Source organism: Ixodes scapularis, unplaced genomic scaffold (genome assembly GCF_016920785.2).
Source record: "Ixodes scapularis isolate PalLabHiFi unplaced genomic scaffold, ASM1692078v2 PGA_scaffold4__175_contigs__length_147842914, whole genome shotgun sequence".
Taxonomy (NCBI): domain Eukaryota; kingdom Metazoa; phylum Arthropoda; class Arachnida; order Ixodida; family Ixodidae; genus Ixodes; species Ixodes scapularis.
This window is the reverse complement of record NW_024609879.1, coordinates 114,055,372-114,069,471: the sequence shown is the minus strand read 5'-3', so window position 1 is coordinate 114,069,471 and position 14,100 is coordinate 114,055,372. Positions and strand designations below refer to the sequence as shown.

General features: G+C 44.1%; 1 protein-coding gene across 1 annotated transcript; it reads right to left on the bottom strand.

Moving 5' to 3' along the window:
• Positions 1-6,158: 6,158 nt before the first annotated feature.
• On the bottom strand, positions 6,159-14,100 carry LOC8033800. The gene is made up of 10 exons (XM_040218015.1): positions 14,074-14,100; positions 13,853-13,921; positions 12,746-12,811; positions 12,088-12,135; positions 11,691-11,762; positions 10,031-10,078; positions 9,851-9,877; positions 9,023-9,064; positions 8,874-8,910; positions 6,159-6,301 (listed from the first exon to the last, which is right to left on the bottom strand). Exons 1-10 carry the CDS (start codon positions 14,098-14,100, stop codon positions 6,159-6,161), a joined length of 579 nt encoding a protein of 192 aa, XP_040073949.1.

Here is a 14,100-nt window from a genome sequence, read left to right as displayed (position 1 = left end):
TCCCATTCAAGTGCAAAAGAAAGGACTAATCTAGCGTTCGAACGCGCCGATGAACTCGACTATGGTTTGTAATGGTTAATGATGGGACGAATCACCGGGATTCGGATTCGGGCAGATCTGGAAATTTGGCGAACTTCCCGCGTCGAACATCTTTCAAGATGGCGGCGCCCTTGTGAAAAATGTCTAGGTACTGTCACTGCATATAACCAGAAGCTCCTCCCCACCCCTTTCCATGTTGAATATACCTGAGACTGGGGTTGTTTTGTGTGTGTGTGTGTGTGTGTGTGTGAATCTTTGTTAGTTTGGAATAGGTACTGGGCCGTTTGTCATATTTTGGGGGAGATTGCTGAGTTATATTTGTGAATCGACATGAAGGCTGTCCATAGCGCTACTTTGGGAATTAGAGGGTTTGGCGTTTGGACTGTTTAGAGGTTTTCCCTTTTAGTTGGTAGTGACTGTCTGGAGGGTTTGGCGTTTGAACTGGTTAGAGTTGCCACTTTGTGTTGGTGGTGGGCTGTTTGTGGGCTATATAAAGAGGAGGACTAAATAAACCTGGTAGCTGAGTTTGAGACGTCGTCCTGTCCCTTTCTGTTTCTTCGACTTTTATGTTCCTTTCTACCCCAGTCTCAGGTATATTCAACATGGTTAACATACACCAGCTCGCCTGCACCCTTGCTATTTTACCCCTTTCCACTTCAGTGGAGCGAACGGTGGAGAGGAGTTCGCCTCCTCTCGGCGCGTTCGCTTCGCTCTACTACGGCGGAAAGAGGTGGGAGGAGCTTCCACTCCGTTCTTGACTTGTTACAGGTACTGTTTCTGCATAGAACCAGATTTCGTCTTGTGCATTTCAAAGTATGGTATGTACTGTACTGTCATTCTAAACCCTGGCCTGTTTAAAAACAGGGCATGTTTAAAAACAGGTGTCGTTGATGTAGGCCTAACTAATGTACAGTCTCCGTTTCTGCGCGGTTTCGTGGTGATCGGTAAAATGTAGCGAAACGCTGTGTATTACATAATATGGCGCAACGCACAGCAAATATATTGAGGCAAGGAAATGATTCGTCTCCTTCTCTAGAGGTGCGTATGTCTGAGATGAACGTTGCTCGTCACAACTTCGACCGCGTACCGGCACCGGTGGTGAAGAAAAACGTCACTAATTCGCACTGTCGTTTCTCCGTACTTGGCAGCAAGTCGGTCGTGAAACGTTACTGTAACTAAATTGGATATCATCAACCAGAAAGGTACAAATGCGGTACAAGGCAACTGTAATAGCACGGCGCAAGGAGTTTCAGGTTGTTTAACGTGTTCCGATAACAATACCTCAGTGGACACACGTTCAAGATAAGCGAATCGAACATACTCACTTGTGTGGTGTGTGCCGCTATGACCGTAATTATGGGCACGAAATGTGTCTGTACCGAACAGCACGTGCGGCATCCGTCTCTTCCGGAGATGAAAGCATGCGCTTGCATTTCCGTGTGCACCAAGTACACCTATTTTGGTCGTAATCCGGAGCCGAAACCAATTTTCCCGCTATACCGTTCTCGACAGACATCCAAAATAATATAAACAAAGCGGAACATTTTATTTATTACAATGATTTTATATTATGACGTTATTTTGTGCACTTCATAGAATTTAGTGAATTTAATATCACGAAAAGTTGAAACACTCACAAACGTGATCTGGCAACCATGGCAACGCTCCGAATCTTTCCGAATTTTTGGAAACGCTTGAGATCCGGCTACTCTTCCGAATTTTTCCGAATCTTCAGATTTGGCTCCGAATCTCGATTCGGACAGAGATTCGTGCCATCACAAGTGAGGATTAATGTGTAAAATGTTGGTTGTAAATTTGTGTATCCGTGCCGTAATAGTATTGTAATCGTTTTTTTTATATTTGAGAAGCCGATAATATAGATATAGTAATTATGTTTTTAAAAAAAGTTACCGAGATTACCTTTCCGGGTCGGTTTCAGACGATAACAAACGTGGCTCCTGCAGAGTACTGAACGAGCGTAGTTCTTGACCAGGGCGTAAGATAGACAGGTGGGGAAAAGAGAGCCAAATGAGTGACCGCATTGTGTCCCCCTCGGTTTTCTCTTTTTCTGTGGCGCCATCTATGTGGAGCACCGCGAACCCTCACTCCGGGTGGGCGACCGGTGTTGACCGGCTAAAACTGACGAAGATGGTTTCTCGTGGATTTTCAGTGGTGGACTGTCGTGCTCTCGGTCTCTTTTGCGCACTTTCCCATAAAGTTCGACGCAAATCCGATTCCGAATTTTTTTCCTCTCGCCGCAGCGCCATCTGTCGCAAGTCGGGGGTACCCGCAAGCAGACGAGTACACAATCCGGTCACGGCGCTGCGGTAGGCTTCTATGGGCCGTTTCCCCACCTGTCTATCTTACACACTGCTCTTGACTGTGATCTAGTTATTTTTTGTGAGTGCGTGACGTTTTGACTTTAAATAAGTATTTAGAGGAAGATCTCGTCGACCGACATAGTATGCGGCAAACAACTGTCTCAAATACGTGCCTTCGGGAGCGCTGTGCGGATGCTTGGTTTCGTAGCGGGACTGGACTAAGCCTAGCTTCCCACATGAACAATTTTGATTGATCTGGCTTGATTTCGTTTTTGGCGCGTGTTGATCCGGAATAAAGGTATTGGTTCCTGTAAAAGCGGCACCGCTGCGATGTGAATTGTGCAACTGTCGTGATTGCGGCCATTTCCTGTCATTTTGCGTCGAAAGGCAAGTAGCTCTCTAATTTTGCAGTACACCTGCCCCAGCCTAAACAAATTACTTGAAATCACGTTTACAAAAAAAAAAAAAAAAAAAAAAATCAAGAACGTAAAAGTTGGAGTGGCAGCCATGTTGGTAACAGTAATTGAACATGAGGAAGATAAATAGAAAGGGGGAACGGTCAACAAAGACTTCCAAGTTTTTGTTGTCCGTGCCCCCTTCCTATGTATCTTCCTCATGTCTAATTGCAGGATATTTTTTTTTTGTTCTCTCGGTGGCTTTTTACCGCACATCGACAGACGGTGACAGTTTCAATTGGAGCGTCGCTGGCACATGATGGAACGCTAGCTAGAACGCCTCTTTCATGGTCGAGTCTTGCGAGCGTTGTAAAAACTTTTAGACGGAGCGGAAAAGCAGGCGGACGAAGGCCGAAAACGGACGGCGACGGGCAGCGTTAATGTCCGCGTCCTTTGGGCATGGCAGATGACGATAGAGGGTGGTGAAATAGTAGACGATGCCGGAGGCTGCCGCACGTCTGCTCACACAACCAGGCACAACTAGCAGGCGTTGTCAGACGCCAGACTAGACGTGCCGGATGTCGGGAAAGGGAGGCACCAGGCTTGTTAGCGTGCTCGGCCGAGCAGCCAAGCGAATCCAGTAGTAATGGACGAAGCAACTGATTTGTGGGCGAGGCCTAGAGCGAGCCACGACCTCCACCTAAATTGCGTCTAACGGCGTAAATTTTGCGAAAAATGAAATTGTTTTATCGTGGAAAACATACAAAAAAGCACACGTGTCTTAAATGAGAATACATTTTTTCTTTCAATCACAGTTGTCTTTTTGAAGGCCGACCTACCGAATCGCTTTCTGCCGGAAGAAAACTGTTTTCCAGTTTCCTTCTCTCCATTTCCTTTCGCCCTCTTCTCTCCCCACAAAAGCCAATTTCTGGGCCACTCCCAGTTCAAAGGAGGAAAGTCTCCGCTTCTCTTGAATGGAAAGGAGGTATTGGGGGAAAGTTTTCTCCCTTTTGGTTGCTCGTCAGCCTATAAGGTATTGTCACGCAAAAAACCGAGCAGATGAATGTAGAACTTAATAGGCAACTCCGGTGAATATTTTTTTTAAATTTTGGATAGCCACTGCTTTCAGTAGAACAGTGTCCCTAAACCACAAAATATAATCCCCCCCCCCCTTTTCCAATATTGCGTGTAGTTTTATAAATATCACGGCTCAAATTTTGGTTTGGGGCGTCTACGGCGAAACCAAAACTATCTGCGAAAGAGATGGCAACACTGATCATCACCCGTACGGCCTTGACGTGACGCCACGAGGGTGCTGCGGTACGCGGTACAACTAATCAACCGATGGCAATCAACCGAAGCTCCACCGCGACGTGACGTCACAAGGGGGCTGCGTCAGTTTTTCTTAACTGAAAGCTAGCCCGCTTTTGGCTCCCGCCAAAGACCAGCTGGTCGCATCTTTAAAAGCAATTTTAATGCAGTACGCGGTTTCACTTTAACATAATATTTCGTGCCATTAAAGCAACATGAGTAACTTATTTTGGTTTTGTTTTCGACCGTAATTGCCCTTTAAGATGAGTATTTATGAGCCCGAAATTGCGCCAACAAACTAAAACAGAAGCTGTGAAGCGTCCTGCGTTGGCGGCGGAAAGGGCAGCTTTCCTGAAGCAGCCGTGGCATTACCGATGCTTTTAAACATGCGGTAGGTTCAGGAGTGTTCTGAACCAGAACGGACAGTGACAGCCGAGAATGGCCTGAAGCTCCCGAGAAGATCAAAAATGGCTAGAAGAAAGAACCGGGCCGAGCTGGGTTCGAACTTCACTCCTCGCTGTGTTTGCGTTGACAACTTCACCACGCATGCTTTTCTTTTTCTTCATTAAAAGTTCGCCACGCACAATGCAATCTACAATCGACAAGTCGATTTCGCCACCCGGCTGCGCGAATCTGCAAGTGTAAACGCATGCACCGTTAAGGCCGGTTCTCACATGCAGCGAAGCGCTAATGTAGCGCTCCTCACGTGCCGTCAGCTACTTATCGTCTGCCATGAGCAACAGTTTTGAGGGTGCGATACAAAGCTGGTGAACGCTCCCGTCAGCACGCGCTTAGCGCGAGGTAAGCGCTATGCTGGTAGCGCTCTGCTGCATGTGTGAACAGGCCTTTAGGCTCTCGCATTCGAAGGCGTCTAGCGCATTCGACGAATGCAATCGAGACAAAGGCAGCTATAGCTTTAGGTCTACCCACTAATCATTCGCGCGCTCTCAACTCCTCATCTCCCTAACAAAAATCGGTGCATAGAAAACATGACTTGTCCAACGCGATAATACCGCAGGAATTGTCCGAAATTTTCGGGCTTATTTTTATGTAATTGAAGTGTGACGAAGTCCTCACCTTTGACCTTTTGTGATTCGAGGAGTCCTTCTTACCTTTTCTTCTTTTGATCCTGAGAACACAGTCATTCCCAGTCCCATAAATCCTAAGCCAGAAATATTGTTCGAAAGAGGAGGCTGTTGTTGCATTGCAATTTATTGAGAATGTGCCGATGCAAAAAAACAAATAAAAATAAAATTGAACACTTTCGTTTTCATAGGCAGTAACATCATGGGAAACGTGCCTTTCACTTTACTATAATACATCTGAACTTCCAATTTCAACATTCGATCTCGGTTTATTAAGTTTCTACGGGTCTAAGGAACTGTCGGACTGGGGCTTTTCACTTTATTTACCGAGAGTAATGATACATTCCGTCAATTTTTTATAGGAAATGGGTTGATAGTATAGCAGTGCTTCATGCGCTTGTTGTACCGGGTTGGTATACTGATCAGCCATGATGCAATCTGCAATAGCTTAAGGTTTGGTTTCAAGATTCAACGGTTTTGAGGTTCTTCGTTATCGTTGGGCACAACGCTAATCTAGATGACGGTGTAAATTTATCAATAAAAAATGAGCCATTATATTGCTTTCAGATATTACAAACTTCCATGTGAACACTCGATCGCTTCGAAACAAGGCCTTAAAAAAAACAGTTACAGTCACTCACAACTGAAGGGTCGCTGAGTGTTGCGGGTACTCCAGGGTAACTCATTATCGCACCGCAACCAATCATATTGCAGCCTTGGGCGATAAGAACAACAGAGACCAAATCACGAAGTTGGAAACGTGAACTCATTAACCATTTTCCTTCGTTTCTAAAGCTGTCATCGACCATAGCAAACACTATATCTACAGGATCCAGACGGCAGGTTTGTTGCTCGATAAGATTGAGGGTGCTTTGTAATCTTCCCGTTGGATTGTTGTGTGTCGTCACCCTTGTTTTATGTGTGATGTCTGATGTCTAACTATACAGGATGATCGGTTGACTCGATCTCCAACCGAGAAGGCGCTGCCGTGGGTGTCGTCGTTGCCACTACGAGGTAGAGGTTGAGTTTGTGACTGGGAGGACGTCTTGCGGCGCATTGTCTTCGCTGACTTCAGCTTCGACGTCGTCGACGACCTCTAGAGGTCCCATTCTCGGCATGAAGCTGAGCTGCGTGATGCCCACGATGTACCCTGTGCAATGAATGATTCAAGCGATTCGGCTATAAGTGAAACCGATCTCTTGCTAAATGCCTTTCTGAAATTTAAATTTTAAAACACCATGTATACTATACGTGGACAAAGCTGGCTATAACTTTGACAATCGCTCTGGCGCCGTCTGCTTTGCGCTTAGCAGATGACCAGATACGGGCGTGAACACCCACTGGAAGAGCAGTTATTCTCCGGCAGGAATCGGAAAGTGTGATACTTCTCGCAGAGCATGTATGTGGCGCTGGGAACACGCAAAAAGGCCCCCGCTCGAGCGTTATTTGACAACGAGATATTTCGGTGGTTCCCTCTGATGGTTTCTATCTGTAACGTCACCACCAGGATCATCCATTGCCAACGACAATTTCGACGGCGTGTTTAAAACGAAACCACGGCGGAAGTTTAGATTCGTCTCAGGTCCTTACACCAGCACCTTCAAACTTGGAAGTCTGACGCTTTTCTTGTCTCCATTAGTAAACGTAGAATTCCCCATACTCAAGACCCCACAGTGAGCGTTTTGCCAGTCGTGGAAGGTCGGCCATAGGGATGGCTTTCGGTCACGGGCGTCGCAATTGACGGCTGCGTTCACGTCAGAACTCACCAGCGACCATTAAGACCACTGCTTAAATTTCACACCCCGCGGTTGGAAACAAAGTATGGCGAACGCACTCGTAGACACTGTGTTCAGTATGTTTTCAATAACCTATCGGACTCCTTGCTATTATATATAACATCGGAGCAAAAATCTGCGTTACAAAACTTTGAGCAATGATATATATATATATATGTATACAGTAAACCCCCGTTAACTCCAAGTCATAAAAACCGGAAGAAAATTCGAGATAACCGAAATTTCGAGATAAGCGAACTGCCAAAATTTCCGAAGTACCCATCGCGCATTTCGGAAAATTAGCGCTCGTTCACTTCTGGCCCCTCTGTAGTTTTCTCCCCTATGCTTATGCATTTTCAAAGTATCTTGTAACTGTTGTTCTTTAATCGTTTATGTTTTCTAACGAGTTCAACATCTTCATATCACTCATCGTAAGTGTGTAATTTTAAAAATGTAAGCGGTTTAAAACGGCACACGTCACCCGCAATATGACTGGCTTTGCCACTTGCAGAGTGAGGTGCACAAGCCTTGAAAGTCTTAGGCGGCTCGATATTGTGCTTTTTTTAAATTCCTACGCTGCAACTAAATATATTCTTAACTAATCTTCATCTAAGCTCCGACATTTAGCAAGAATTCTAATATAACACCGAACACTTTATGCTTGAATGAGCCACTCAGTGACGCTATGCATCGACACCAGTTCTGTGCAAGCTCAGTATCAGCGAAGCACATGGTAAAATTCTCCAGTTTTTACAAGGTGAACTTCCACCGGCTTATTTGGGCCTTCAGTGGTCTCTCGTCGACCTTGAATTTATTGAGGCGATGACAGGACCGGCGTGAAGCCAGCATTGTGAGCATTGAAAGCCACGCTCGACGCATTTAAAATTAAGCCTATATAGTCTCGTCGTCATGTTCGCCGACGGTCATTAATTGTGCGGTGTTTCAGAATATCGTGTCACGTAATAAAAGAAAAATACTGTTAGATCTGAACAATGCACAACCATTTAAACATTAACGGCGCGGAGATAAAGTAGATCTTCGTATTTTCGTCCCTTTGACTTTGCTGTTTACTAAACTTTTAAAAAGTCCAAAATGAGCTTTTGATAGATATTCAGGGTTGGAAAACATGACTAGGATTGCGACCAAAATGCAGTTTCTTCTTGGATTTCTGAGGAAGAAATTAGTTTCTCTTGCTTTTCTGAGCAGAGTGAACAAACAAGAGACGCTCTAACGTTTTTTCTTTGTTTGTTCATAGCCTCTACGCAGTTTACGTTTTTTAGTCAAACTGTATTTTGCGCCTCGTCATTCGCTGAACGCGCTCTTTAAGGCAAATTCATTGTCTCGCCGCGCACCTTAAGGAACACGCACTGGCATATCTTTAAAATGCATTATTACCGTAAAAAAACACACACAAAAAAAAAAACGCACGGATATACTCGGTGTTTTTGCGAATAATTGCCGAAATTCCTACCAGTAAAGTGGTTGAAAAAAACATTTTTCTTTCAGGAAGAAACTGTCAATCACAATGGACGTCGAAAGATTAAAAAAATAATACAAATTAGCTAAATTAACAACTAAAACTTAATGATTAAAATTTTAATTATTCTACCAATTAGTATGTCTTTTCTTTTCGATCCTTCATGTCTCCAGTTGCTGGCAATTTGCTTCCGTAAAAAGTTCCTTTTTTTTCTTCTCCTGTTTCCCAAACTCCTCTTGGTAGGAATTTTGAAAACTCTTTGAAATCCCTATAAACTTTCCGCAAACCGCATCACAGTCCTTGCGTTTCATGAGGCCATTAAGTGTATGCGGCAATCATGTAATTTTTATGTTATACAACGTAAAAAAATGAAAGTTAAAAACAGCCGCAAAGGACGACAGAATGACGTCATCAGCATTTTTCCTAGCGTGTAACGGAAGGTATGATGTAAGCCCCGGTGAACGACTTGCCTTCTTTCACTGCGCCCTGGAAGTTGGCGCTGCAGGACTGCGGAACAGAAACACACACATGCCGTTAATGGTCGCACCGGCCGTGCCTCGGTTTCGTAACAACTCTCCGCGCACTCGTTCGAAAGCCATTAGGAATCTGTTGGTCTCACCTTTGTGAAGAACTTGAAGATACATTCAACGTAGACCTTGTCCTGGGTGGGAGCAAGCGGGACGAATAGAACGGCAAATGGGATCAGTGGTGACGTTCGAATAGAAGGTGGGCGACCGTTAACCCTGGTTTTACAGGTCGTGCGAACTCGCGCTACGATCTAGGCTCACGCTGTCAAGTTCAAACACGTACAAACTAAAAAAAAAAAAAAAAGCTACGGCGACAGCCGAGGCCGCTGCACAATCTCCTGCACACAAACCTTACACAATCACGCTGTACACTAACCTTGATATCATGTGACATCAGTGTCACCGGAGGACATGGTGTCGCGTGATGTCATGGCGCCACGTGACGTGGGAGTATCACGTGGCATGAGATTAAGCTGTCCCGTTGCGTCACAGTGGCTGAGACGGCATGGCGTGACGTGATTTCACAGTGACACGTGACGCCACGTTACAGAGTCATGTTTAGCGGAAACTATTTTGCCTCTGAATCGGGCGGAGAAATTTCCCAGCCACGACGACCCTACAGGAGACAAACCCGGGGTCCGTTACGAAATCAATACCAATAACGGATGTCAACGTAAAGTGACGATGAGTGTGCTAAGTGAGTAGATTTCGACTTTCTCATAAGGTCAAAACTGGACCATCGTAGCGAAAGGACCCCCAAACATATTTGGAAATTTACACACAGTGCTCTCTCCTCGAGGCTTATTTACATGTCATATAAATCTAGATTGATCAGAATTTTAGGTTATTTCAATGAGAAACACACATGATGCCAACATAATCGGTTTGACTAGCGCGGCACGTAGCAAGCAGTGACCTACCTGAGTCTTGTAGTCTTGCTCTTTATACTGGAAGAAAACAACAACAACAACAACAAGAGAAATTACAACATGGAAAACTCGTATCTGAGAAAGAACGTCATGACGCAGGCCCGCCGCGACTCTGCCTCACATTCAACGGCGGCGTGAGAATCGCTCGACGAGATTCAGCGGCACACTCACCGCTTTTGCAATGCAGCCTTTGTGAGCTTCTCGGGTTCCGTTCATTGTCTGGTGGAGGGAAATAAGAACGGGGAATTTCATTAGTGCGCCCGCAGGCGTTTTGAATGTGAGCCGTCGCCCGGAACACAATGTCTCTGCACGGGTTCACTAATTGGAGGCCCGAGGCAACGAACACTTCCTAACGCTGCGGTCCTCTGCGGTCGTCATCTTAAGGGCTTCGTATATTATATTCCCCTTTCAGGCAGCGTGCGTATATGCATTTATGTATATCTACGATTGAGAGGGGCTGTGGGGGGAGTATACCATTCTGTGGGGGATTATGTAAGCAGACGGGTATGCCTGAGGGTAATCTTTGTGTTGGATACGCAAGATCTTGTGCTCTTTTCCTTAGACCGCTTTCGAAATTTGCGCTCTGGTTGTTTGGGGGTCTGAACATGCTGGACGATCGCGGAAGCGCCCACACCGTGGAGGATGTCAAGCTAAAGTTATTTTTTATATCAGTAAAGTCAAAGTTGTAGCATTTGGGGGCTTTCAAAATGGCGGCAGACTTTATTTCGGTATCGTATTAGCGCGGTATTGGGATTGTGGTTAGCTTAAGTGGTTTATTATTTAGAGATCGATATTTCTAATGAAAACTTGGGATGTGAACAAAGACCAAATAGTTCCACACGATATTAAGATGTCTTATGACGTTTAGCGTTCAACAGATAAAACCGGATTCTTATGAGTTACGTTTCCGCAAACTTTGAACCGCGCGTCCTGCTTTACTCGTATACTGTCTGGTTCACATTAGTTCACATTGGTGTGAACTAATGTGAACTATCGTGAACTTCGCATGCAGCACGGGAATGTTAGTTGGCCTTGATTGGAATAGGGTGCCCCAATGACAATAGTTCACATTGGTGTGAACTAATGTGAACTTCGCATGCAGCACGGGAATGTTAGTTGGCCTTGATTCAAATAGGGTGCCTCAATGACCTTCTGTTTAGAGTGATGCCACCCTTTGTAATACCCGCTGCGGACAGCACGCGCTCACGGGGAAAATACAAACAAATCGACGAAAGCAAAATGTCGCCATAGCACACTCAGCGCCACAGGCGCGTGCAGAGACACGCTCTTTCACGCGCTTCTGAACAATAAATAAATCTAAAAGTGGGAACAAAATGGCCAGATGTCTTCACCCTAGGCAAAGCGCACATGAAGGCACCCTAGATTGGAAAGGTGGCGTTCTGTGCGAGTCGTTAGACTGTTGGGTGGGGTTTAGACTGGCCCAGGTGACAAACTCAGAAATGTGCAAAGAGAAAGAGAGAGAGGGACAATGAGGGAAATCAAGTAGGGGTGATGAGTGTGTCGTGTCTATCTGTTCTTTTTTGTCCGCATTTTTTAGAGCAGTAGGTTAGCGATGAACAACGGGGAACTAGCCGAAATAGCTACCTGTTGAGCTCCATGCATTTGATCGGGTTTACATGACGTGAGGATAATCCTCAATTGACGGTAGCGACGTATGTCCTACTGCCCTCGACAACCGTAAGCTAAATACCTTCCCCCTCGTTACGTGCCTTCTTGTTTAATCCTTTCACACACGCGCACACCAACATATCTATTCTGTGTGTGTGAATAGGGCTGGGAGAGTTTTCCTCTTGTTTTTTAAGGGTCTCACCTCATCGTCTAGTCCAAGAAGGCTAAGGTACTGGAGGTATTTGCTCAGGTTCATGTTGCCGTTGCTGCGTACCTGTTGATAAAACAAAGACGTGTACAAATAACACCTACTAGTTATCGAAGGCGGTCGATGATAAACGTAACAAAGTACCCACTGGAAGTCTTAGAGTAAAGGCCGAATATCGGCTAAGAGATTAGCTTCTTTAGGAATTAGTCTCTAATCCACCAAGAAGACAAGATATTTTTTAGCGAAACATTGGCTGGCACCGCTTCGAGGTTTCCAGGGTGGTCCTTTTTAAGCACGTATTACGTCTCTGGGTCTCCATGGCCCGTGGACGAGCAACAAAGCCCATATATAATGATCTATCAAAAGCGATAACACAAGAGTTTAAGCTCACCCATCCTGTGCTCTTGAGCATGCATCTGCTCAGCCTGGGCAGGTATTCCTATAAACAAATAAACATGACTTGAAAAGCAAACTACAAGGAAGGCTCTAGAAACGAGGATGCAGAAGATCAGAGTGATATATCTCGTGTGTGCTCGTCTTTGTAGCTTTGTTTTATTTTTGGTAACAATTCCAGCAAACTTCCATCTTAGTATTTGACTCGGAAGGCCCTATCTCATGAGAATAGAGTTTTCACTGTTGCCATGGAGGTTTTGCATTAAATAATATTTACACGCGCAGGATTGCCGGCTCCTCGCCCATGCGGTCACTAGTTTTGAAGATCATGCCTGCGAAGAGGAATTTTTGTAGTAACAAACACCATTCTTTTCTTTGGTACTTATGCGTCAAAAGACCAATCAGTACATACAAGTACGTGCATTCTGGTGCTTACTGCCTGACTAATTTAGTCATACTAATCAATTATGACTAGAAAAATTTCGTACATAAGCGAGGAAAAGGCTTGTAGACGGGATCTGCTATTCGATAAAATTACGTTCGAACATCTGTTTTGGAATTGGAAGCTTGCGTACTGCTGACAATCCATGGACAACCAAAACCAAATAATCGATAGTAGCAAAAGACATTTCATGAGTAGATTTGCGAAAGGTTACCTCAATATCTTGAGGATGCTCCGGCAAGTGTTTCTGACATTTCACCCATGTTGTAGGGTTGCTCATCTGAAAAGACAGAAATTATTTTTTATATTATTAGAACTAGGGGGTTTATAGTACCAGATGCATGGAACACTGATAAAGACATTGCAACGCCGTATTTACGAAATATTGGGAAATTTTTACAAGCTTGATTATGTTTTTGTAAGCCAGTTCTTAGATTCGCTGTATAATTTGAATCCAGCTTCAACCATTAAATAATTTTGATAAACTTATCCGCAATAAACTATTAATTTTATTTACCAGTTCTTAGTTTCGTTATACGCATAACTTAAGTTGACCTTCACATATTAAATGATTTTGGTGAAGTTTTTCGCTATAATTACGCCTCGTATTACAAGATGTAAACAACGCTATAGTTTATATACTTTCTAGTATGCGTAGGTTGTGCCCTTTTCTGATTGTATTCTATTAATTTATATAGTTACGCCACATCATGTGTCATCTTGGGCTTATGGTCAAAGAAGGAAAGTGGTGTTGATCCCGAATGTAAAATAAAATGTATTTTGACCAACAAAGCATCATGTGGACGCGGGTCAAAAAGACGTACATCTTAAAAATACACATAAACACAGACACACACGCACAAACACGGGCAACAATTGCAAGTAGAAGGAAATGCGATTAGACTTGCCTCGAAAAAATGCACCTAAACAGGCATGGAACGTAATCTTCACAAAAAGCAGGTAGGTTGAATAAGGGTTAGGATAAAAAAAAACTGAACCTGAGACCGGGGTAAAATAGAAAAACAAAGAAAAGAAAAAGAGTGACAAAACGTTTCCTCTATTTTGTGTATTGAACTCTTTGAATATTTCATTTTGCTTACTCAATTACTTAAGACTGCGGTTGATTTGAATCTTCCTTTCCTATTCACCATTCAAAAATCACAAGCATACCTGCAAAAAAAAAAAAAAAAAGACTAATACAGTCAGAAGGTATCGAACGTTTGGATGTGCCAGTTCGATGTTTGCATCATTTTGTCTTGTTATCAGTGTTTTAAAGTTTAAAACAATTAGTGTCATTTTTGTTGTTGTTGCTGGCTCTTACCTCAGGTATTACCAGAGGATTTTTGAGAGGTTCACAGGCTCCCCAGTTGGAAGAGAAGAACTCGTGGATCTGAAACAATGGAGAGAACATTCACTTAATCATATTTCTACAAAACAAGGCCCGATTGTTTAGATAAATTTCCGACAAAGCAGATGGTTCGTATAAAGTTCGCGCAATAATCTTACGAACTAACGTAAACCTAAGAAGGCGAAGAATCGCACTTTGTTTTTGGGGGTAACGACAAACAT

Coding starts and splice junctions, on each gene's coding strand:
- LOC8033800 (XM_040218015.1), bottom strand. CDS start 14,100: ATGTTTGTCGTTACCCCCAAAAACAAA. Junction 11,763..12,087: donor TGCTCAAGAGCACAGGATGG/GTGAGCTTAAAC, acceptor TTTTATCAACAG/GTACGCAGCAACGGCAACAT. Junction 8,911..9,022: donor TCTTCAAGTTCTTCACAAAG/GTGAGACCAACA, acceptor TCTGTTCCGCAG/TCCTGCAGCGCCAACTTCCA.